The 23502-nt window shown below is 53.3% G+C and overlaps 8 protein-coding genes across 8 annotated transcripts; 3 read left to right on the top strand and 5 right to left on the bottom strand.

Annotated features, from left to right (window-relative positions):
• The first annotated feature begins 28 nt into the window (after positions 1 to 28).
• Positions 29 to 2127, top strand: HETIRDRAFT_154330 (glycosyltransferase family 15 protein). The gene is made up of 11 exons (XM_009544411.1): positions 29 to 146; positions 203 to 507; positions 567 to 706; positions 777 to 786; positions 840 to 870; positions 932 to 984; positions 1041 to 1114; positions 1169 to 1231; positions 1285 to 1377; positions 1453 to 1722; positions 1785 to 2127. Exons 1-11 carry the CDS (start codon positions 102 to 104, stop codon positions 1832 to 1834), a joined length of 1134 nt encoding a protein of 377 aa, XP_009542706.1. The 5' UTR covers positions 29 to 101; the 3' UTR covers positions 1835 to 2127.
• On the bottom strand, positions 2102 to 6007 carry HETIRDRAFT_44050 (uncharacterized protein; the record flags this gene model as incomplete). Its single annotated transcript, XM_009543504.1, has 13 exons — positions 2102 to 2134; positions 2203 to 2360; positions 2429 to 2722; positions 2785 to 2851; positions 2903 to 3053; positions 3120 to 3249; positions 3310 to 3642; positions 3748 to 4174; positions 4259 to 4588; positions 4649 to 4786; positions 4840 to 5628; positions 5688 to 5778; positions 5835 to 6007. 13 exons carry the CDS (start codon positions 6005 to 6007, stop codon positions 2102 to 2104), a joined length of 3114 nt encoding a protein of 1037 aa, XP_009541799.1.
• Positions 6008 to 6170: 163 nt separating this feature from the next.
• HETIRDRAFT_432477 (uncharacterized protein) lies at positions 6171 to 7398 on the top strand (the record flags this gene model as incomplete). Its single annotated transcript, XM_009544410.1, has 6 exons — positions 6171 to 6394; positions 6450 to 6570; positions 6624 to 6727; positions 6780 to 7105; positions 7166 to 7318; positions 7373 to 7398. 6 exons carry the CDS (start codon positions 6171 to 6173, stop codon positions 7396 to 7398), a joined length of 954 nt encoding a protein of 317 aa, XP_009542705.1.
• Positions 7399 to 7533: 135 nt separating this feature from the next.
• On the bottom strand, positions 7534 to 13422 carry HETIRDRAFT_154332 (uncharacterized protein; the record flags this gene model as incomplete). The annotated part of the gene is made up of 9 exons (XM_009544409.1): positions 7534 to 8065; positions 8120 to 8259; positions 8319 to 9343; positions 9393 to 9662; positions 9723 to 9984; positions 10042 to 10529; positions 10584 to 11359; positions 11522 to 12951; positions 13050 to 13422. The coding sequence occupies 9 exons, from the start codon at positions 13420 to 13422 to the stop codon at positions 7700 to 7702; spliced, it is 5130 nt and encodes a 1709-aa protein (XP_009542704.1). The 3' UTR covers positions 7534 to 7699.
• Positions 13423 to 13681: 259 nt separating this feature from the next.
• Positions 13682 to 15539, bottom strand: HETIRDRAFT_471122 (uncharacterized protein; the record flags this gene model as incomplete). The annotated part of the gene is made up of 8 exons (XM_009544408.1): positions 13682 to 14093; positions 14143 to 14271; positions 14323 to 14560; positions 14630 to 14836; positions 14889 to 14984; positions 15042 to 15161; positions 15214 to 15375; positions 15426 to 15539. The coding sequence occupies 8 exons, from the start codon at positions 15537 to 15539 to the stop codon at positions 14002 to 14004; spliced, it is 1158 nt and encodes a 385-aa protein (XP_009542703.1). The 3' UTR covers positions 13682 to 14001.
• Positions 15540 to 17528: 1989 nt separating this feature from the next.
• HETIRDRAFT_100534 (uncharacterized protein) lies at positions 17529 to 18068 on the top strand (the record flags this gene model as incomplete). Its single annotated transcript, XM_009544407.1, has 1 exon — positions 17529 to 18068. The coding sequence occupies one exon, from the start codon at positions 17529 to 17531 to the stop codon at positions 18066 to 18068; it is 540 nt and encodes a 179-aa protein (XP_009542702.1).
• Positions 18069 to 18306: 238 nt separating this feature from the next.
• HETIRDRAFT_471118 (uncharacterized protein) lies at positions 18307 to 22459 on the bottom strand (the record flags this gene model as incomplete). The annotated part of the gene is made up of 17 exons (XM_009544406.1): positions 18307 to 18490; positions 18628 to 18787; positions 18843 to 19029; positions 19103 to 19243; positions 19300 to 19461; positions 19522 to 19671; positions 19721 to 19785; positions 19845 to 20109; positions 20168 to 20416; positions 20478 to 21128; positions 21188 to 21417; positions 21469 to 21612; positions 21672 to 21828; positions 21886 to 21959; positions 22098 to 22108; positions 22172 to 22363; positions 22428 to 22459. 17 exons carry the CDS (start codon positions 22457 to 22459, stop codon positions 18448 to 18450), a joined length of 2913 nt encoding a protein of 970 aa, XP_009542701.1. The 3' UTR covers positions 18307 to 18447.
• Positions 22460 to 22892: 433 nt separating this feature from the next.
• On the bottom strand, positions 22893 to 23282 carry HETIRDRAFT_244379 (uncharacterized protein; the record flags this gene model as incomplete). The annotated part of the gene is made up of 3 exons (XM_009544405.1): positions 22893 to 22993; positions 23045 to 23170; positions 23222 to 23282. Coding segments are annotated over 3 exons (288 nt in total), but the record flags the coding sequence as incomplete, so codon positions are not given.
• Between the last annotated feature and the right edge of the window lie 220 nt (positions 23283 to 23502).

Below are 23502 nucleotides of genomic sequence, written 5' to 3'. Positions count from 1 at the left end.
CCAACAATCGCTGCTGCTTCATTCCTCTCACTTCCGGCCTTTCCTTCAAGTCGCCCTTTGCTCTTTCCTCTCGTCCTCAGTGACGGCGACGGTCATCCAAGATGATGACCCCCATGCGATACGTGGTGCTTGTTCTAACCATCATTGTCAGTTCGTGATTTCGTCGCTGTGTTCGTGTTCTGACTTTTCTGGGCGGAAATAGATCAGCTTGCACTTCATCTTATCCTTCTCTCATGAATCCTATGGAAATGCAACTTCTATCTCTCGCATCTTCGACGATGTCCCTCAAGGCCAGTCGCAGCGCGTCCCAGAGGAGTATTATTGGCACGACAATACTACGGCTATTCAAGGCCGTCGCGCCAATGCAGCCATTGTCATGCTTGCGCGTAACAGCGACCTCAAGGGCATCATCAAGAGCATGAAGCAGATGGAGGACCGCTTCAACAAGAAGTTCAAGTACCCATATGTTTTCCTCAATGAAGAGCCCTTCAACGACAAGTTCAAAGAGTGCGTGCCCTTACTGACCCTAGCTTCAGAGCGTGCTAATGGTATTGTGGGCTCCCTAGGAGCATCACTGAGTTGACGGATGCGAAAGTAGAGTTCGGTCTCATTCCTCATGACCACTGGTTCCAGCCCGACTCGATTGACGAAGAGAAGGCTACTGCTGCGCGCAATAAAATGGCCGCTGACAATGTAATCTATGGAGGTGCGTGATGACTCCGTACTAACTCACCTCAGAATCCTGGAACTCACTTTCCCATCATATCGGTATCCAGGCAGCCTCCCGTACGTCTTTCGCATATCTGTGATTCAGTGCCTTGGCCTCAATTTCATTTCAGATACCGGAATATGTGTCGGTTTAACTCCGGGGTAGGTAGCCCTTGGCATTTTGGCCCAGTGATTCATTCTTCTGACCCTGGTGTATGCGCAGTTCTTCTACAGACATGAGCTCCTCGCCAAGTACAAGTACTACTGGAGAGTGGAGTGAGGCACACCGTTTGCGTCCGCGCCATTGCAATTCTCACCTCTACTTCCTCTAGGCCAGACGTCACTTTCTTCTGTGACCTCGACTACGACCCTTTTCTGTACATGCAAGACCATGAAAAGGTTTATGGTGAGCACTTTGACCGGAGGATTCTTCGCTTCCGGGGACTAATCCTCGTGGTAGGATTCACTATCGCCCTCCCCGAGTACCCTGCGACCATCGAAACACTCTGGGATACGGTTCGCGGTAGGAATAACCCTTGCCTGTGGGGTCGTCTGGGTCATCTAATCATATCCTAGACTTTATGAAGGAGAACCCAGAGCTCATCCCGAGTGACAACGGCATGGGCTTCCTCTCAGATGACGGCGGTCTTACCTACAATCGGTGTCACTGTGAGCCTGCATTCCCTCTGCCTTTGAACAGGGAAAAAAATCTGTACCATGATTTCTCAACTCGACCGCTTTTAGTTTGGTCGAACTTTGAGATCGGTGACCTTGACTTCTGGCGAGGCGAGGCTTACGGCAAGTTCTTCGAACACCTCGACCGCGCCGGCGGGTTCTACTATGAACGTTGGGGTGATGCGCCCGTGCACTCCATTGGCGCGGCGCTCCTCGCGCCCAAGGACAAGTTGCACTTCTTCCATGACATTGGCTACCGCCACGAACCTTTCCAGCGCTGCCCACAGAGCGATGACCACAAACGGGGGAAGTGCTGGTGCGATGCTTCCGAGAATTTTGGTACGAGTCTATACTTCTCCATCTCCTGTCTTCAGCGTGGAATGCTGAATGACGCCTTCCAGACTACGATTGGTACTCGTGTCTTCCCAAGTTCGACCGATTGTTTACGTAGACATGGCCTCGGCGCAGCGCGCGGGGTCGATAAGATGGACAGACACCCGCTATGCGACATCTCAATAAGTATGTACGTGCGACGGCTATTTAATTATTGCAGGTCATAATGATATTGCATTACTGTGTGCCATGTGAATGTATGAGATGAATCGAACCAGCGGGTCATCTACATATGCAGAACTAGTAGTGGAAACATATGTACAACGTCACTGTGCTGGCGTCCATGTTCATCCCCCGCTTTACTCCAGCGAGGAAGATGTGGGTATTATGATAATATGGACTGCGAGTAGTATTGATACTGTGAACGGAGAGGAAGGATACTAAACTCAGAAAACAAATAGGACATGAAAGACAAAGTGGGCATACCGAGTCGTACAGTCGTGTCCAGTTGGACCCTAGGGAAGTATCGATTAACCGCTCGACGTGCTCTGCGACAAGTGAGTGCGTTAGGGCTTGCTGGAACCGTTCACGCAGTTGCACAGCAGTCTGTGCTCCGAACGCCGCGAAACATGGCAACGTCGAGTCTGTACGAGGCACATATTGCTCAGATTGAAGAGTCAAGGAGAAAAAGTGGTAAGGACCCGTGCCGTACCTTTCTGCATCAACTCGACCATCGTGACGATCCTGTCGCAGTGCTTCCGTGCCGCCTCGAAGCCCTCGCGGAACAGCCGCCTAAACTCGCGTAGCGGCTCGCTGTCTACACCCCCGAGTACCTCGACATACTCCAATGGAAGCTTGAATGGTGCGGCCTCAAAGCCAATGTTGCCGGGCGAGTTCGACAGCATGAACCCAAAGTCAATGTGAATGAGGTGGCCCTCGCGATCCAACAAGATGTTGCCGTTATGGCGGTCCTTAATCTGGAGGAGGTAGGTGATCACAGAGTAGCCTTTGGCGGGTGCGAAGCGTGAGGCGGAATCATTTTGTAGGAAAATGAATAAGAGCACTGACCCGCTAGTGACTTCGCAAAGTTTCGCTGCGCTCGTGCGAACTTGGCAGATGAAGGGTGACCGTAAGTCTTGAGAGAAGGTCAGTGATGTCAAACATAGAGAGTGTAGATTCATTTCACATTTTTGAAATGGTCTAAGAGGGTAACGTGCCCCAACCGACCTTCTGTCAGCCGTCGTGCATATTCTGCCTTTTTGATCGAGTGTATCGATACGGCGTCAGTGATGGTCTCCACAAGACCAGAGGAGCCCCCAGTAATGAGAATGCGGAAGCTAATGACAGGAACAATTGAAGGGTAGCTGGGCAGTTATTCATCGAATAGCATGAAAATGACATACTACCGTGCCCAGCATTGGCAATTCTCTTCTTGCCATATTCGCTTGAACTCTTGGATGAGTTGCACAGCGAGTTGCTCCTGACGGAGATCGCCGCCCGTCTTCATGATCACCGACAAGCAATCCCAATTGGCTGTCAGCAGCCAAGTATCAATATCTAGCTGTTAGTCCTTCGCTTTGCAATATCACTTACCCAGGTGGCCGTATGGCGACCCCTGACGCACTCGGCTCTTCTTTGTCGCCCAGGACTCACTGAACACGACTGCTGACGGGTCGACCTTATTCAGCTCTCGCCGAATGATCCCCTCGTCCTCCGCTGTGTTCGTATCCCCACTCCCGATCCCTAGCTTCATCACGCCCGTCTCGCGCATCCTCTCCATCCTCTCCTCCTCAAGGGCCAACATCTCCTTCATGATACGGTCTCGTATCGCCGCTGCCTCTGCGGGCTGCAGCTTCATCCGCGGCAAGGACGGCGCGCCCGGATGTGGCTCATGAGACATGCCGGTGAGAGAGGGATGTATAGGCCCTGCACCCGTCGGTGAAGGGGTCGGCGGCGTGACCGAAAACCAAGTCGTGCCCGGCAGCCAGCTCAGCGGACCGGACGAGGAATCTGATGGCCGTTCCGGAGCACCTGGTGGGAGCACAGGGGCAGGAGCATTCGGTTCCCAGACGAGATTAGCATTCAGCTGAGCGAGCATGACGGCTGCCGTACGCATACGCTCAGAGTAGTCTTCAAGAGACAGTGCCAGACCTCGGCCATTCGGTGATGATTGAGCAGTTGGATGGTTGGGAGATGGGGCAACCTGTGAACGTGATGATGGAGACCGGTGCATGACAGGTGAGAAATATGGGGAAGACGAGGTGCTGTTGGAGGCATCCAGAAATGGGGACGGTGGAATGGATGATGACCGCGACCATGTGGCGATGTCCAAGTCTTTGTTCTTCAGGGGAGGTGGGAGCACAATGGACTCAGACAGATCGATGGCGCGTGAGCGCAGGAACTCTTCAGCACCGAATACTTGTTCGACCAGATCAATTTCCTCTTCCTCCGGAGGAGACTCGACAGATACCCCCGGTGTATCAGGGACAGAACTCGTGAAAGCAGGAGATTCTGAAGGTTCGGGAGTGTCCTTCCCAAGCACAGCGTCGGAGCTGTTTACGACTTCTGGAGGCGGTTTGTGTCGACTGGACGAAGCCTTGGTAGTGAATGGAATGAGATCTCGAGACGCGCCCTTTCGCTCGTTCTCCTTGGTGACTATCTTCTGGAGTACAGATTTGTTGCCTCGCTTCCCAGGGTCAAAATCCAAGTCGCTGTTGAGAATCTCGATGACTAGTAGATACGGTGCGCGTTCAGCTGAGTTAAGAACTACACATTCACCGGGAGGTATTCGAACTATTCGATGATGTGGCGACGGGACACCATTTGGGGGCTGAGGAGAATCTGTACATGTGCACCACATAGGCATGCAAACCTATTCGCAGGAAAAAGAATACGCAAAATAAGACATCAAGCAGGTGAGAGTTATCTGAACCTTCGAGGACAAACTTGCCTCAGCGGGAAGTTTGTGGTTGAGAGCAGTCAGCTCAGCCCTCAACGCGCTAACGCGAGCGAGTCTTGGCACGACCAAGAGTCTATTGGAGATGTTCTCCAAGTTGAGGAGAAATTGAATCTGCGGGTGTTCCTCAGGTCAATGCCGGGGAAAGCGAGAACCATAGTACCAACCTCAGAACGGCAGAAATGACTACGTAGCAGGAGAATCTGAGACTGCATATCATACCGGTTCAAAAGAACGTCTGCTGGCGTTAGACTGTTGGTTCGAGGTTGCTTCGTAGTGAATAACGAAGGAGATGACTGGAAAGGGGTCGACGTGGGTACGGGTGAAGGGGCGTCCAACTGGCCGAGAGGATCATCCGAAAATCTGGGCTGTCGCTCCTTCTTCATGTGCAATGGCAGTGCGGGTGTTGTCTGAGCCGCACCGATGGTGCGCCGCCGTGCCAGGCGAGAGACGGGTTGGCCGTTCGCGTCGAGACCGCCCTCAAATACAGCACCCTTATGTGGCGATGTCTCGCTATCGGGTGAGGCGAGTCCAGGGCTGTCCGGGTCATCATCGTCCTCTGAAGAGTCCTTTGAGGGCGATATTGGACCAACCTGCGCGAGGTCATTGTCGTAACGCTCAAGGCTCTTCAAGTCGGTGCCTAGGTCATCCATTCGTCCTTGTTCTATGGCCACCTCACCCATGACTTCTGTGACCTGGGGCATCCCTGGAGAGCCGGCCAAGATCATGCCTAGACCAATAAATGCCGGGACCACGTGAGCCTTCACCTTTTTACGAGCAAAGATACGTTTAGGTGTAGGAACTTGGCTGGGATATGGAGTTGACACGGGTGGGGGAAGGTCACCGAATATGAGTTCATGGCACATGAGAAGTGTTCGTTGACATATGACGAAAGATTCATTGTCATGGCCGGACACCGCGAGGTCCTGGAGAGACGCTTGCATGAACCATAAGGTCTGCGAAAAGGGTTCCGATATATGGAGTGTCTTTTCATGCGCACGAGAGAGCTACATACGAGCATAGCTACATGTGTTGATTTGCCAGCGACTTCGGTCACAAAGCACTCGAGTGCTCGCGACTTGGACGGTCTGGAGACTAGTAGATGACTGAGATGCCAGACCATAAGCCATACGCGCGTGAGCTATCACGAAGACGAACGCACCATACAAAGCCCCATACATCACGCAGCTCCTCGATGGTAAACTCCCTGAGCCGACGAGTGAGGTAGTATGTGATCCCAATGCTGTCCGAGTAGATCATCAGATACTGCAAGGCGACATGAACAGAGAAATGTGTAGGAGAAAGAAACAGCCTGAGGAGGAGACCATGAGACATGACGGCCCGTGGCGAAGGATAGTCTCCCACACGCAGACCCTGGAATTTAGAATAAAGATGAACACAGTCGTTCACCTTACACTCGTGAAGATGTTCCAAATATAGAAACGCGCCACGTCGGTGGCCATCATCGCGTCCTGCAGCCTTCATCCTCTCTGCAACCATGTTGCTATCATTCCTTGCTCTTCTCTCTCTACCGGTCTGTCTTTATGCTGCAAAGCCCTCGCAACAGACCCATGAACGCCTCGTGAAGCTCGCCGCTGAAAACAACGGCGTCATCAAGCTTGACACCGAGCTATTTAACCTCCTCACCGCCCCCAGCCGAGACTGGTCATCCTCTATCCAATTCACAGCTCTCGACAAGAGGAGGAGATGTGCACCATGCAAGTACGTTGCTCCTTTGAGGGTCAGACTCTCAACCGAACTAAGAATTTGTCCTCAGGGAGTTCGACCCATCCTTCGCCTCTGTAGCGAAGGCTTGGTCCTATGTATCAAGAAATGACCGGGACAAGCACTTTTTCGCGACTCTGGACTTCGATAATGGCAGCCCGGTATTTCAAAAGGTATATCAGCCCCCTCTCTGTGCATTTGACGCGCTGAGGTCTTCTTCGTGCAGCTTGGTCTTACCTCGGCCCCCGTGGTCTACAACTATGCTCCGACTGAAGGTGACCGTAAGCAAGGTCCGGGGAAAATGAACCCTGTCTCCTACGATTTCTCTTCGTAAGGGCATCTGATCCATATACGCTCTACCACTTCTCACCTTTTCTTCCAGAGGATTTGACGCGGAACCTCTTGCGATCCAACTCTCCGCTCTGACACCTGTCCCCATCCCCTACCGCGCCCCCATCGACTGGGCCCTCTGGGGCACTGTTGGCACCCTTGGCCTCGCATTCGTTCTTGCTATCCGGTTCCTGGCCCCCATCCTCCGCAGCCGCTGGACCTGGGCGGCCATCACTGTCCTCACCTCGCTCGTCATGACGTCCGGCTTCATGTTCACGCGTATCCGCAACATGCCTATGACGGCGGCCAATGGTCAATGGATCGCTCCCGGCTTCCAGAATCAGTACGGTCAGGAGACGACCGTGGTCGCCACGATTTGTGAGTGTCGAATCGCGCTGCTCACCGCGATGCAATATTGCTAATAAAAGGACGTAACAGACGGTCTTTTGGCAGCATCGTTCCTGATGCTGACGCTCGTCGCCCCGCTGCAAGGCTCTCCATCTAGGCAACGAACCCAGATATATCTGTGGTCGGGGGTGATCCTCATCCTATTCTCGGTACTTGTTTCCTTCTTCAGGGTCAAGAACAGAGGTGAGAATCGGTCGCCATGCTTGTGCATGCAATTCCTGATAATTTCTGTATCAGGGTATCCATTTAAGCTGTTCCTGTAGGTCGCTCAAATATAGAATATGTCTACTTGCGATATCTGCGAGCCATATGCGCTGGAGCGATCGATGTGCCTTGCTCTATTTATTGTCTTTTGCTGCCGATTGAAAGTACCGATAAATTGTGAGTTTACCGCGCTTGAGAGATGCACGCAACGCTGTATATTGTTCCGCGTTATGCACAATAAGAAAGGAAAAAATATCTGAGTCCAACACAACATATGGAATACATACGGGCAGTTCATGCAAAAAAGGAAGAAAAAATCCAAACGTGCAGAAATGGAATACAAGAACTCTAATTATTCGCTTAAGCTCCTGGTTGCTGAAAAACATCTACATAGCGACTCCTGACATTGCGTTTCGACGCCTGAGACTTCGGGCGACCAGGCGGTGGCGGCGGGGTCGGTGTTCCCGAGGGCATGGGGGGCGGCGAGCCAGCAGGGCTGGGCACCGCGGATTCTGCCATCGGAACTAAGTTCGACCGTGGGCGAGTTCCGTTCAGCGATCGCCTTGGTGGAGACATCGTCAGATCGATGGCAGACGCAGAACGCGCGGGAGGCGGTATGGGCGTCGTTCCGTTAGGCATTCTTGGTGCTGAGTGGCCAGGGGAGGCAGTCTGGGCGCGCGCGGGAGGCGCAGGGGGCCCAGAAGTTGTTGTCGCCTCGCCACCGGACTAACACAAGCACATCAGTAAACGTAGCACGGCAAGGAAGAATAACGTGCTGACCTTCTTGTTGACCCATCGCTTGAGATCCTTGTCGTAAACGAAGCTACTCTCTTCACCGAGCGTTGCCTTGACTGGACCTCCTTCTCCACCCTTCCACCAACGGCTGAACCATGAACCACCAGGGCCCCCGTTCTTGAGTTCTAGGTGAGTTGTATATGAGCAACGAACGGGACAATCATATATGAAAAGGGCTGCTTACCGGGTCGAGTTGGAGCAGAATTTGAAGCTTTGGTAGCCGAAGTACTCGCCGGCTTGGCCTCTTCCGGGGAGTCATCGTTCGACGGTTTGCGCTTAGAGAAAGAGTTTCCAAATCCAAGGTCTTCTTCGTCTTCATCATGCGCCGTGAGTGTTGAGGAAGTGTGGGCGTGTGACGAAAAGTGAGTGGCAGCAGGCCCAGGTGACGGCGTAATAACAGGATCGTCCATGAGAGATATGAATCCAGACGTCGAAGGCGACGGGCCCGACTCGACGCGATAAAACGTCGCAGCCGTGGGTGTAGGTGCGTTAGACTCTTCAGTGTACGATGAACCCCACCACGTGCTGTCGTGGCCTGTTGGCTCTCCGTTGTGTGCATCGGCACCACTCGCATCGGAGTGTGAGGGGCTGTTTTCCGAAGCAACGTCGATAATACCAGGCAACGGAGTGAGCCCGTTAGAGTAGCCGTACGGGCTAGCATTGTAACCATATGGCGCTTGAGAAAAGCTAGTCGTAGCTGCATTAGCAGAGGCAATGCGAGGCACTGGAGATGATCTTCGTGGCCTATAATCCATGGCAGAGGATGCACGATCGATTTGAATCTGAGGAGCCTGTAGTGGCCGTATCGCTTGAGCTGAACCGCTGCGCTTGGGCTGTGATCCCGGCAAGACGTTGTAGTTGACCGTTGTCGGTTGGGGGGATGGGGACGTCGAAGTAGTAGTCGACGAGATGGTGCTGTAGTGGGAAAACGGTCCCGCAAATCCTTTCGGTTCGTTTGGAGCAGCCTCGTCAGTCACCGTGGGGGGACCATCACCGTCGCCAGCTATGAACTTTGTCAACCGTCCCTCTAACCAGTTGCCGATGCTATCCAGGCTTGGCCGGCTCATCTTATTACCCATCCATGAACCGGATTTATCCAAGTGAGGTGCTGCGACCAGACGATCCGAGAGCTCTCGAAGTTGTTCAATGAATGTAGGGTTCACACTGGCAGAGCCTCTGCTGAGAGATGCTGCTATGGCCTCGCAATACCTGATACCCAATGAGCCGAATGAGAACACACGAAATTACAAGACTGTACCTGTGAGCGGCTTGAATGTGGCCTAGTTCCGCCAAGGATGCCGCGCGAATCAACTTATAGGGCTGTAGATGAGGAAAGCCGCCGAAGGCCTCTTGTCCCTTTTGCGGCGTAGACAACGACATCGCAAATTCCGCGATCTCGGAAAATATTATGGGGTCCTTGTCCACGTTCAGATTACAGTTTAGGGGATTACGAGATCCGATGAGAATGACCCGGGAAGAGGGGGAGCCAAGGCCGACCAATACAGGTGTTTGAGGAGCCAGAAGATAGCTATGCAAGGCGTAAAACGTTATTATATCGGCGTACAACTGGAGTGACAGTTGTGCTTACCATGCATGAGCCGCCTCGGTCCATTGGTTAGCAAATAAACAATCGCCAAGAGCCATCAACGCTGCCGAGCATTCGGCACTTGATGGCCCAGGAAGCATCATAGCAGCCGTCTCTGTCCATCTCGTCAAAGTCTCCGTTGGAAGGGATGTAGGGATTGAGGGCGTTGGGGAATTCGGAGTCATAGGAGTAATATGTGGCAAGGACGGGACTTGAAGGTTGCTGATCGGTTTCGAGAGCTGACTCGGTGGGGCAAGCTCTTGCACTGAATAACAATATTATCACGAAAAAGTTCCAAGCATGCTAAGCATTGAAGGCGTACCAGCAGCAGCTCCTTGTCCTGCATACAAACTGTACGCAACCTTGAGTCCTTCGCGACTGTGCGACGCCGAAGTCTCTTTGCCTCGGCCGTTGAGAGATCCGATGGTCGTTCCAAGTTCCGCCTTGATGAACTCATTAACGACCTCCTTCCAAGATTCCTTGTCGATGCTGCTAGCTATGACCATAGCATGCGCCCAGAGTCTTTCGTCGAGCGCATGATTGACTGCTTGGCGGCGGTCGCCGCGCATCAAAAAATCTTCAATCTTATCTAGCGAAGAGGCTTTGACAGTTGAAGTAGCAATTATGGTGTCGTTAGGGTCCAATGCCGAAAGGCCGATTGACGGGTACGGGATCTCAGATGCCAGTTGCATGGCGTCTGAACTTGACGAGAATCCAAGAGATGACGTGGGACCGTTTGTAGGGGCCGAGAGAGTTTTGTCACCAAGCCTTGGAACGAGGGCAGCTCGAACCGCATTGTCAATTTGTGAGCTACAAGGTGAGAGCATATGAGCACAACAACCAAGCAAGCGACGACTCTCTGACCTGCCGGAGAGATGCCCATCATTCTCCACCATAACTTTCAACAAGTTGACAATGACCAGCTTTCCCTCCGCCTGTTTACGTTCTGGACTACCCTGGCTTAAGTATCCCAGGCCGGCAGAAATCTCGGTGGACCTCTCCTCCAGATACTTGATGACCCTCGCCTTGTTCGTCTTCGTCTGGGAAGACGTGGTGGTCCGTACCAGACTAGTCGTCGGTGTGCCTGGGTCGCAGAACAAGGGACCAGGGAATGGCGTTGCGGACGCATCCAGTGCAGACTCCGGAACCTCCTGACGAAGTAATCTCACTTGCACGCCCGTCGTCTGTCGACTAGAGAGAGCGACGTCGAACCCTGTGTTCAGGGTCGACGACCCGTGGAAACATGTGACCATCTTCCCACCAAACCCAAAGCTGATGAGTGGTGCGCGGCCAGCAATTCTACCGAGGGTATCGTTAGTCCCAAGGAGCGATGGCGACGGTGCATATGCTGCATGAGTTACTCCGCCCAGAACAGTCAGTGTCTGGCCCTGATCGGCTACACCGTTACCTAGCAAGGGACTGTGGTGGCTGTATGGCGATGCCTGAGATAGATCAGAAGATTGCCGTGGGTGCTGAGGCACGTAGGACGTGTGCATGGTCGACGAGAAAGAATACGCTGAGCTGTTAGACATGGAGCGCTCGCGTTCAACGTGAGAATCAGGCGCATATGAATCTTGGACAGATGTGCGTGACCTCCACGACCGTATTGAACTGGGAGAAGAGACCCTGGAAACATGCGCCTTCGGCTCGTATGACTGTGATGACATTGGGTGATACTGTTCTTGCATCACAGCCGAGATAGACTGGGGAGGCGGTGGAACAAAATCAGGCGTTCGAGTCCTGTAATCCTGTTCTAAGTCGTACAGGGAGGAGCTGCCAGGTGACTGAGCCCTAGCAAGCACCTGAGGAGGCGATGCGAGAGGCGATGCTGCCTTGGGTTTATATGGATCATATACAGTGGATGGTGCTGGCTCAGTCGGCCCATGAGAAGGCGGAGGTGAAGTAGTGGTGAAGTCAGCTGTATGTGTACTGCGTGGCGTAGTGCTACCAGTTTCGGTGTTTGTCCATGGAACACCCGCATATTCGAATGCTGCCACCTCATTGCCAGTAGAATGAAGAGGGGCGTCCAGACTATGAGTCGCATGATTCTCAGGATCGTAAGGATCATGGTTGTCGTTAGAAGTCAACTGGGATGCATCAACACTGGCCTGGAGAGAACCAGGCTCTTCAGGGGTAGAACCGTATGGGTACGATGGGTGGGACATGTAGGGCGCTACTTCAGGGTCGTGTGATTCATTAATAGCATTTCGATGCTCCGCATTTTCTTCGACGATAGAAGATGGTGAGGGGTTTTCTAACCAGGCGGGGGAGAATTGCACCGGTAACGCAGGAGCATACGAAGAGACGAAGGCAGTCTGGTCAGGAACTTCTATGGCTTGGGGAATGCTTGCAGTCCGACGAGGAGGGATTTGTGCAGGTGGGAGAGGTTGAGAGTTTATCTGAGAAGGTGGGAAAGGCTGATTTTGCGAGGGTGGTGGTAAATATTGTGAGGGAGGAGACGTTTGATAATGGGCAGTGGTCGATGGCTGGTATTGAACAGGGGGAGGCGGCGCGTTGTAGGCGGGCGGTGGGGGGTGGTATTGAGCGCTCACTAAAGTTGGCTGATAGCTCGAATGTCGTGCAGGAGGTGGGGGGTCGACGTGAGAAATAGGGGAGGTAATGCCGTTGGGGGGACGAGGGTTCGGCACCGACCCGAAGGGGGAGGCTCTTCCGTCGGGATACGCTGAAGCATGTGCATTGAACACGGGATACGTTTGTTGTCCTACAGCTGGGGAAGCGGAGCGCGCCGTCGCACCGAGCGTGACGCGTTTATTAATCTTTGGCGGAGGCAAGGGGGGGTCATATGCGTCGAGCTTCTTGGGCCGAAACTGTGCTGCACTAGGAGCGGGGGAAGGGGGGACCGGAGGGTTTACAACGCCAGTTGCGTATTGGGAGTACGGCGGCGTTGCGTATGCATTCGTGGGGCCTGACGGGGGAGCACTGTATTGAGCTGGTGGTGACGCATAGTTCGACGGCGCGTATGGGTTATAAGCGGCTGTGGAGGCGACGGCCGCTGGCGCGGCCTGATGGCTTGTCCCAGCGCCCGCCACATTGTAAGGGTCATATGCAGACTGGGCGGCGGCATTGGTGACAGGCCCCGTAGCTCCATTTGAGTACGGCATGGAAGGCGGACGAGCATGAGAATCAGGTGCGTATGGCGATGGCCGAGTGTCGACGGGGTACGCAGAGGGTGTAGGGTTGTAGGATTGTTGCACAGCATTAGTTTCGGGTGCTGCGTATTGGTCGTGTAAGTAATTTCCGTACGACTGCTCGCCACCTGAGTGTGCAAACGTTTCAGACAAGACACGCAGAGCTCGGAACGTGACGCACCATTGTGAAGAGCACTAGACCATTGACCATCGCCTCCTGCCTGAGCCTGAGAGTAACCGCCATACGAGGGCTCGTTCGCCGTCGCACCTTGACCATAGTCGTGCTGATAAGCATAGGCGTTCGCGCTTTCAGTCGTGCCATTCCACGACGCGTATTCTCCTTGGCCGTTCGAAACCGACGTGAACCCGGCGTCGTAATTCTGACCGCTCACTGTTTCCTCGCCAAACAGATCAGCAACAGAGGAGCCTGGGTCTGCATGCGAGGGTTGTGCCGCGCTCTGGCTAGCCGCATCGTCACCGCCGCCTATAGCCCCGAACGGGTCGGCGGTGTCTTCCGGCCCAAAGAGTGACGCAGCTGCTTCTACACTGCTCATCGTAACCTGGGGTCGAGTAGAGCACTGCAAGAGATTTCCGCAAGAGAGCTGGAGTTGATGAGACAAGAAGAAACCTTGGAGACGTGCGCACCGGCGGCAGTGACGAGAATGTACGTGCCGACTTGCGCGATTTATTTGTGTTGTTTGGCTTCGTTTGAGCTCTGCTCTGACCCATATGCATCTTCTGAAGCCAGCACACTGAATCCGCACGGAGATTAGATTCTCTAAGGGACCCATCGGCCCTCTGCTCAAGTCCGAAGAATTCCCAAAGCGAAATCAACATTATATGATATGCTGGGCTACGCAACAACGTCTAGCGCTATGTAGGAAATGTACGCAAATGTGATAATTAGAAGATGGGGTTCCAGTGAGTGCATGGTATGTATGCGGTATAGCAATGACAAAAGCAGGACGGGTAATAAACGGCCGTATATGTATGCGGGAGAGAGAGACAGAGGAGCGAGAGAGATGCTAAAGAAGTGCGGTAGTGTATACGTGGCATGCAGACTAGGAATCGAGAAGCGAGATCAGGTGACGAGCATTGAATGATGAACGACAGAAACCGGAAACAGAAATACGTCAGTTATCCGAAAGGTTGGTCGCCTCCAGAGTCGCTGACAAGAAGTCCTCGTTGACCTTGGACCCCAGGGTCTTCTCTAGCAAGCGCTCAACTGCATCTCGATCAGTTCAAGGTCAAGATAACAGATGCACACAACTTACTTGCAATAAGATGCTTGCTATATGCACTGGAGTACCGGCGCATGCTGACCAGCTGAGGCTTGATCTTACTGACCAGCTCCTCTTTTTGGTCTCCTTCAACGACAGACAATGCACGTTGAAGAACGTAGTCTGCGGAAGGACTGTAAGGACGCGCAGAGAGGGCGAAGGCGGAAGACATACTGGCAAACTGGTCCTTCATCATGGTGACGATGGGGCTGACACCATCCTGCTTGGGTGTGATGATCTCGTCTATGAGCTGTCGCCGACTCTGCGAATCAGCCGTCACGAGCGCCTTCTCGCACACGTTCGAGGCAAATTTATGACGCGACATGTGCAACATCTGACCGCGAAGTTTGGAGATGATCAGGGCCCTATCTTGTGGCTTCCCGTGCTCCAGAACGAACTGGATCACATAGTTCTAGGCGGCAGGAATCGACAAGTTAGATAGGGCAGGCGGGGCAGAGCGCTAATGTCAGGGATAACTTACGCCGAATTGATCCTGCATGAGATTGATTGTGTATTTATGCAGTTCATCAAGAAGAGGCCGCGTCTGTTCCTCGCTCAAATGTTCGAAGCATCGCTGAAGAACGCGGCACCCGTAGGGGTGGGTCGACAACTCGTAGACGTTGCCTCGGAACGAGTTCACGAAGGCCAAGCGATCAGGGGATACGCGCTCGATCAACTTTTGAATGACCTTTGAAGAGTGCCGTCAGATCGTGTGGGAAAGTGATATGCAAGGCGCTTACATGATTCCCGTTAGCATCTTTGACACACTTTAGGACGTGAGGCTCTAGCTCTTTCACGAAGGAACCTTGCTGCTCTGGAAGCACGAACTCTACGGCCTTGATGGGAACTGGTCAGCAACCGAAGCGACATAGCAATAGAAAGAAAGACCGTACCTTTTGGACCACTCGACAACCATACATTTGCAAAGACAACGGGAGAATATGCGTTTCCATAGCATTTGCCAATACAGTTTTTTGTACCTGTGTACCATGCTCGAACAGCTTTTGGATCACCTAAAGGAAGGTTCAGCTTACAGATGATACGCAGACGGGCAAATGAACGTACATAATTACCAAATACGTCTTGAATTAATTGCAATGTATTGTCGGGTACGATCTCGTCGAACACAATTTGTTTCTCTTCGCTGGTCGCGGTCTCGAGCTTTTGCTGGATGAAGCGGGACCCGTGCTGATCACCGCTAAACTCCACGATGTAGCCGAAGATGTCCTGGGGCGCAACGTCAGCGCAAGCAAATGGGGATAGATGACGGCACTTACCCTCAGCTCCCACTTGCGCGACTTATTAGCGCGGAACTCGTCCAGAATGGGGCTTCGGAGGGCTGGATTGTCACCCTCACGACGACGGCCAGAGTGGATGCCTTGCTGATACATATGCATGGACTGTGGGCTGAGGCCAGCATAGATCGCACCACCAGGAAGCATCAGCGGAAGCTGGGATCCATAATCAAGGGCCCCAGCGTAGGCCTGATGTGGCGACGGCGACGACCGCAGGGACGGATACATAAGACCCTGGGACGTCATCTGTTGGTGTTGCTGTAGATTATACTGGCAGTGGAACATGTGTGTTAGTCTCCAAACCAACGGACAAAAGAAGCTCCTGCCCACCTGAAGTTCCCGTTTCTTGTCCGATATAGTAGCAGGGGCGGACGTGGCAAGCTGAGGAGTCAGCATCGGCGAATGTGAAGGTGGGGCGTGATATACCATAGGTTGGGTAGGATAATAGACGGGTGGCCTCGCGGAACCTGAATAATCGTAGAATACGCCGGGCTGGAAGTGCAGAGAATAAGCCATGAGAGATAACGTGGCAAAAGGTAAACACTGACGGAAGGATATACTGGTGAATTAGCCGCGCTGATTGATTGAGAGGCATACAGAGATGGGTCCGGCGTGGTCCGGTAAGCATCATAAGGGTAAGAGTAATCTACGTAAGATTCGCGCCCCGAAGACTGTCCAGAGTAGTACGTCGCATAATCGGCCTGCGCGTACCCATTGTACGGGCCTCGAGGCTGCTGCATGGGAGGGGGACCACGGATCTGCACGGAAGGGTTTCCTCCGCTGGCAAGAGATGGTTGGTTACCGTGTGGTTGTTGACGGTATGGAGAGCCCTGCTGGGAGACGCCATAATCGTCTTCGACCGCCATACCACGCACACCGAGCGCCAGCTCATTGTCGACCATCGAGGAGGTTGGCATAGTGTCGTAGCCCGCGGCGTTAGGGTTCTGGAGAACCTGTTGACCGATGAAAGGGGATGACGTGCCAAAACTCCCCTGCCTAGGGGGAGAAGCCGCAGATGCATAACGGGCAGGGGGGTTGGACTCTTTATTCGTGCCCGTTTCGAACCGTTGCGGCGAATATTGCTTCGATACACCGGCAGATCGGTCGTCCTATAAATCCAATATTATGTCATGTGCGCGTGCTTGGAGAGATAATATTTCACTCACCATACGAGGTGGAGGGAAACCTGCACTGACTGTTCGCTGTCGCGCGTGAGGATGGAAAAGCGTCGTGTAAGCGACGGCGAAGGCAATGCTACGTATTACGACGGCACTGACCAGCTGCGACAGATCCTTCTTCTGCGGACTCCCGTTGACTTCCTCCCACGTTGCGCTAGTCGAACGGCCCGTGCTCCAGCCTTCGGCCAAGTTCGCTCTGTAGGAACCATCGGTCGGCACGTCCGCCACGCTCGCAGCGGACGATATCGACGCGTTTCTTTTTGAGGTCGGCGTTCCGTTGGCCCACACCTGCGCGTGGCATGTAGATGAGCGGAAAGACGGGGGGAGGAGACACGTAGCACTCACTTGCCAACCCGAGTTGAGGCCCTTGAGGCCGTTGGCAGCGCTCATTCCGACTCCAAACATGTTGCCAGTGGGATGAGATGATTTCCTCTGGCCTTGCTGCGCCTAAATAGGGATAGACGCGCGGTGAGTGGCTAAGGAAGGCAAGGTTCGAAAAGCGAGCGAAAAGCGAACATTGCCCGGAGACCCCGAAGGCGAGGGTGCATCCGACCGCGTCGAGGAGCCGGACGGGTTGCGAGAGGGGGTTTCACTGACACTTGCTGCCATGAGCGAAAACTGAGCAGGCGACAGAGCGGGGAACGACTAGCTCTGCGTGAGTGAGCGAAGGAGAGGTGGAGCGAGCGTGACTGGCAGAGAAGAAAGGCAGAAATTATTAAAAAGGTATAAGGCCTTTGTTACGGAATTAAGCTGGAGGGGGAGAAAATAATAAGGAGACGTGTGACGGGCTGAAGGGAGAAGGGCGTGTTAGCGCTGAAGCCACGCGTCGGCAACGCGGACGGGGGAGGTTGTATGATGAGAGTCCAGCGAGACGGAGACGTACGCGATTAGTAGCCAAAGAGACGAGATGAGATGGAGGAGCTTAGCAGTAGCGAGCGGAAGAGAAAAGACCGAGAAGGGCGAGGCAAGAGAGGGTCGTGTGTGTGGGGGGGGCGACGGTCTGGGAGGACGCGTCGGGGGGAAAAGAAAGGAAATTGGGGGGAAACGGGGGATTTGGTCCCGTCTGTTGAGGCGGCTCACGGCCAGTCGCGGCGAGGAGCGGCCAGGCAGCGGCCAGGCTAGCGGAGAGGAAGCCACCGCATTTTCTGCTGTCACACATCCCTCCCGCACAGCCTTCGCATCCCTCCAGCTCCCGCTCCCGGCGATGGGCCCCAGCAGCAGTTCCCCCCATCCTACCCCCCTCCCTCTCACCCCAGCTGCACGCACGTCCTCACCAGACACCTGTCTCATCTCGTCTGGTACTCTCGTCTACTACGTTTGCCCCAGCCGAGGGGCCGAGGCACGATCTCCGTATCACGATCTGCCACCCCTCACCAAAGCCCGCCCTCCGTGGGACCCTTGCCCGATTCGGACAGCCGCGCGGAGGCTTTCTTACGATTTGAGTTGACGAAACAGTGATGCGCCATGACCCGCAGGCGCCTGGCCCTGTCCCCAGCCTATGGGCGGTCGCCATGTAGTTTGCCACGTCCCTGTTTTACCTCAATCGCCTTCTTCTTCCAGCGCCCGCTAGATGCAATCGCATAACGGCCCCTACTGCGCTCGCGTTCACACCGCTTCACTTTCCGGTCAATCCATACCCCACACATTCCAACCGGGTCCGAGCCGCTCTCAGTGCACTCCGATATGAATCAAATGTCTCAGATATATCACGGGCGGGGAATGTAATGTAGCAGTGTACAACCGACGGCGGGTATTGGTATTCTTGGAATGGCGGCACAGACAGAAAGCAATGGCGACGGAAGAAACAAACAGACGTGCGACAGCATTCACCGCGACGAGTTGAAGAACCAAGACGCCCGTTTGCCTGCGAGCCAATGGCGGTCAGCTGAGCCACCGGCCATTCAAGAATCCGCAGACGGCACGTACCAGAGCTGTCCAAATCGGCACGACAAGGCACTGTTCGTTAAAAACAGAATCTCACCCGTGTCACAGCAACAGGCACTCACCTTGACTCTTCGCCTTGCAGCCTCGCAAGAGGGTTGGCAGATGAACCGCCCCCGCCAGTGATGGGCACCGGGCCACCGCTCGACGCAGCACCCCCTCCACCCCGCAGAGGCTTCGCGATCCGTCCGAAGCTCAAAGACGATGCAGCCGCAGCCTTTTGAGCTAAAGGCAAAAATGATCTGAGCGATTAAGAAGGCGACTTGCGATGTGAAATTACCTCGTGCTTGGTCCAATCGGTCTTTGACGGCCTGTAACTGGGCCTCGAACTTCTGGTTCTGGACGGCCAGTCGACGGTCCGCATCCTGAAGCAGAGCTTCCAAGTTCTGTATCCGCTCATTCCGGGCCAGGAGCTTCCGCTCGGCAATACCGGCTTCTTTCTTCAGCGCGGAGTTCTGGTCCACAAGCTGCCGAGCACCACAGTGGTTAATTCAAAATATGCTGATCGCTACCGCAAAGAGCGGCTAGCTAGACACGTACCTGTTTCTGGACCAATGTCAATTGCTCGAGATTGCGCTCCAGGAAAGCCATCTTCTTCTGCTGCGCCTTCGAATTGCTATTGCGAATAACGTTGTTGTATTGCTCCTTGATTTCATCCAGCTGGATCTCAAGCTCTACGACCTAGAGATACAACGATCGGCGACGGTATTTTGACGGATGGGAGAGAAAACCCCTACCTTCTCGCAACGGTTCTGGAGATCCCGCATGAGGGACTTCTTAACGCCATCAAACTCAGCGAGCTGAACGTTGATGGCCTTGCGCGTGCGCTCAAGATCTTGAGCGCTCTCCGCCAGGTTCTTACCTCCTTCGATGCCGGCCGATGTGACAGCGAAAGCGCGCTGAAGGGAACGACCGTTAGTTTAGGGAGCCGGAGGAACGGCGATAAAAGAGCCAAAAACCTTAAGCTCCTCGTTGACACCCTTGAGGCTGTCGATCGAAGCGTTCAAACTGCGAAGCTCGTTGTTTTTCAGCTCGAGCTGCTGCTTGAGGTCGGCAACTTCGCTGATGTGAGCTTCGCGCTTGGCGGTGTACTGAGCTTCAAGTTTGGCCTTGAAACGGGTCATGATAATTGCTATGACTAGCGAGGCAACAACTTACCTTGAGCTCAACCATGGACTCGGCCACGTCGACGTTGCTCGTCTCTTCATCATGGATGGTCTTCTCTGTAGTACGAGATGCGAGCCAGTCAGGAAGAACGATACACATACAATATTTAACGTACCGAGAAGCTCCTCATACTCCGCCTCAAGAGCGGCCAGCCGCGCTTCGAGGTCTTCCTTCCTTCTCGCGATCATGTCGTTCTCGTCTTGCTTCTGTCCAAGGCGATCGAGGGTGTCACGGATCAGCGCTTGACCCTCCGAGAGTTGTCGGCGCAAGTGTGTGAGGTCCTCGACCGTGAGTGTTGACACACCAGCCGCAGAGTCTATAGAATCGAGCTTGGTCAGAATTTGACGGAGCTGCTCATCCTTCTCGGAGAAGGTCCCTTGCTGTTCGATTGTCAAAGATAAGAATGATTGCCAGACAACCATAGGACTCCAGACGCACAGAATCAAACTGAGCCATCATGATCGCCATCTTCTCTTGCTTGCGCTTCTCCTTGTCCTCCAAAGATACATCCTTTTGGGACGTTTTGAGCTCAGCGATGATCTTCTTGAGCTCCTCCAATTCGCTCTTCGCGTCGAGGTTCTGCTCCTTGAGAATGTCGATGGTAATGACACCCTCCTTGTTGTCATAGTCCAGCCTCTCCACTTGAAGACGGAGTTCATTGAGTTGGGCGGACATCGCCTTGTTCTCCTGTGAGCATAGGTGGCCTGTGAGATGTGCTGAAACCAAAAAAAATACCGTGGAAATATACCTTGGATGACGACGCATCCTGCTCCTTCAAGAACGCCAACTCCTCCTTCAACTCGCTCACCAACTTCTCCGCAGCTCGGAGGGCGCTCTCCCTCTCCGCCAGTTGATCACTCAATTCGTTCTCTCTCTTCAAGAACTCCTCCCGCTCATCCTTATCCAGGCCAATCACAGTTGGAGTCTGAGGTCTGCTATCTAGCTCCTTAAGGCCCTCGATTGCAGGGTTCACTGGCGTCATACTGCGCGCAGGGGTTGTCGATGCCGACGGCGTTGGCGATGGGGGCGGCTTCTTAGAAGGCGGAGCAGCAGCCTTATCACCGCCCGCCGCGGCATAGTCTGCGGGATCGACACGACCTCCGGAACGCCAAATCGCAATTTCTTCCTGTAGGGTAGCAATGGTCTTCTGGTACGACGCGTTTGCGACTTGAGCCTTCTGGAGAAGATTCTTGAGCTCAGTAGGTGAGAGTTCGGCATTGACACGGGCAGTGTTCTTGATAGACTTAGCCCGAATGCCGAAACGAAGAGTGGAGAGTGTTTCAGACTCATTGTATGAAGCCGGAGAACAATTGATGATGAGGGTCGTGCGTGAGTTACCACCGAGGGACTCTTGCAAGATACGAGTGAGTTTAGAATCACGGTATGGAATGTGCTTTGCCTATGAAGTAAGAGAATTTAACGAAGGCGCAACGGGAAGGGAAATGCCGATCTTCCTACCTTCGAGTCGGTAAGTGCGTTGATTACCATACCCAGAGCAGACAACGACTTGTTGATCTTCTTTGCTTCTTCGAGTGTCTGACCGGAAGCGCCCGTCTTCCCCACTTTCTCCGAACCTGCCAGATCGACAAGATACAGATTACCTGTTTTCTGAGCACCAGTTTCCGTATTCCGCTGGCTGATCGTGATAAGAAAAATAGAATGTGATCGTGAACTTTCCGCGTTCATGTCTAGAGCAAGTGTCATGCATCAGAAGCATGGGACGCAGCAGACAGACGTACTGGTGGACGTGACCACTCGGGCTGCTCCTCCTTGTCGCATAATCTCGTAAACCTCGCGTGCACTGCTGACATAGTAATCAGAAAGGTTCTTTACGTAGACACCCTTCGACTTTTCCTCATGCACTTGTAGGTTGTCGTTCTGAGCTGTAACGTGAGACGCGCCGCCGTGAGCAGTTTGATACAAGAGACACGATGATACTTACGTTGCAGAAGATCTCTGATGCGTTCCAGATAGATCTCCATGTAAGACACCTTCACAAAGTACTCCAAATGCGCGTCTGACTCGACGATGGACTGGAAGATCTGTTCGGTGATACGTGGGATGATACCCTTCAGCTCCACGGAATCAATGTCGGCACCCTAAAAGGCAAACATTTATATCTAAGACTAGCTTGCTGCATAGACAGCACGACCAACCATCATGGTAAATGTCTTTCCACTTCCAGTCTGACCATATGCGAAGACCGTTCCGTTGTAACCGTCCAAGACATCTAGATGCTGTCGTCAAAAACATGTCCAATGTGCGTAATACGTTGCGGTGTGAGGAACATAGCAAGGCTCGTATAATGGTATCGGAGGCAAGTATACGCCGGCATACGGCTGCAAGGACAATGAGATGTCTAACTCACCCTTTACGATACTAAAGTAGGTACATCAATACGAGTGAGGACGAGCCACTAGTAGACTATAAGAAGGTGCTCACTCCTTTACACCATAATCGAAAACCTCTTGCTGCTTGGTGCCCATGGGAAACACCCGATCAAAAGTGAATCCATCTTTCTCCGGCCCTGAGCTAACTTGGGCAGAACGCAATTGCACCGACTGGAGGTTGTCATCGAATGCCACAACGATCTCTGAGCCTTCTCTGTTCTCGATGGCGTTTGGAGGTCGAAATCTAGAATGAAACGTTGTGCCCGAGTCCCACATTGGCCTCCGAAGGCTGCAGGCGGCAGACTCACCGACAAACGACCTTGATGTTAGTGGAAGACATGATAGAAAGGGAAATCTATGCTTGATGCTGGAGAGTCAATCTTGGGTGGGTATTTTGGATGATAAAAAGGGGAATATGGAAATTAGAGCGAAGGAACGCGAGGATCTATAGGTATGCACGCGTTCCTTGGGCGGTAGTCCGAGGCGGACGAGAGAGTACAGCCGTCGTGAAGTGTTGCAGTGGAGGGACCTTGTTTGTAGTTGTTGATCCACTGTGTCCTCGACTCATCACATAGCTTTTACCCGTGCGCGCCCAGTGGTTATACAATTGGACCAGTGGATCGTATATAATCGTATCAAAACAGTACAGGGCTGCAAGCTGCGAAGCGCATACAATACATTGCAAAAATCGACGGAAACAAAGTAGGAATCGAGGGCAGAGAGACAACTCATTCGTCATCACTCCCGGTGGATGGTGGAGCTGGACGACGTCTGCTGGACGATGCAGCGGGTCGACGAACAACCTGTTGTTCTTTCTCGGCTGAGTCTGCAGCATCTATCCACTCTGAGTAAATGTCAATGGGTTCCGTCAAGTCTATCACGAATGGTCAATATTGTTCAGGCACGAAGGGCATTCAACACTCACGATTCACTTTGCTTTGATATCGCTGATCACAAACTCTGCACATAAGCTGAGCGAGACCTTCTTTACGGTCGACTTTAACTGTGACGGAATTGTCGTGGTGGCAAAACAAGCATGTGAAGGTTGTATCTGCGAGACGGCTATGAGACGAGTGTAGTTGGTCACAGGCGGACAGCGTACCTAACGGATCTTTTTTTCTGGATGGCGCGGGTTTGCGTGAAGACTTTTTACGCTTCCCCATGACGTTGTGGTTGTCTGTGAAACCCAGATGGAGAGTGGGAGAAATGGCACTCACTGCCGCCCATTGCGCCTCAGTGGCGCTGCAGATCGAGGTCAGGTGATGTTCCGCAATGAGCTCACGTTCACGCGCCCGTTGCAGGCGTTTGCTGAGAAAATCTGTGCCCGTGGCTACAGGCCAGCTGCATAATCGTGTTACGCGAACCCATTGATTCTCTGCGTAG

This window comes from Heterobasidion irregulare (genome assembly GCF_000320585.1).
Source record: "Heterobasidion irregulare TC 32-1 unplaced genomic scaffold scaffold_02, whole genome shotgun sequence".
NCBI classification, from domain to species: domain Eukaryota; kingdom Fungi; phylum Basidiomycota; class Agaricomycetes; order Russulales; family Bondarzewiaceae; genus Heterobasidion; species Heterobasidion irregulare.
Note: the sequence above shows the minus strand (reverse complement) of the source record. Positions and strands in the feature narration are given on the sequence as shown.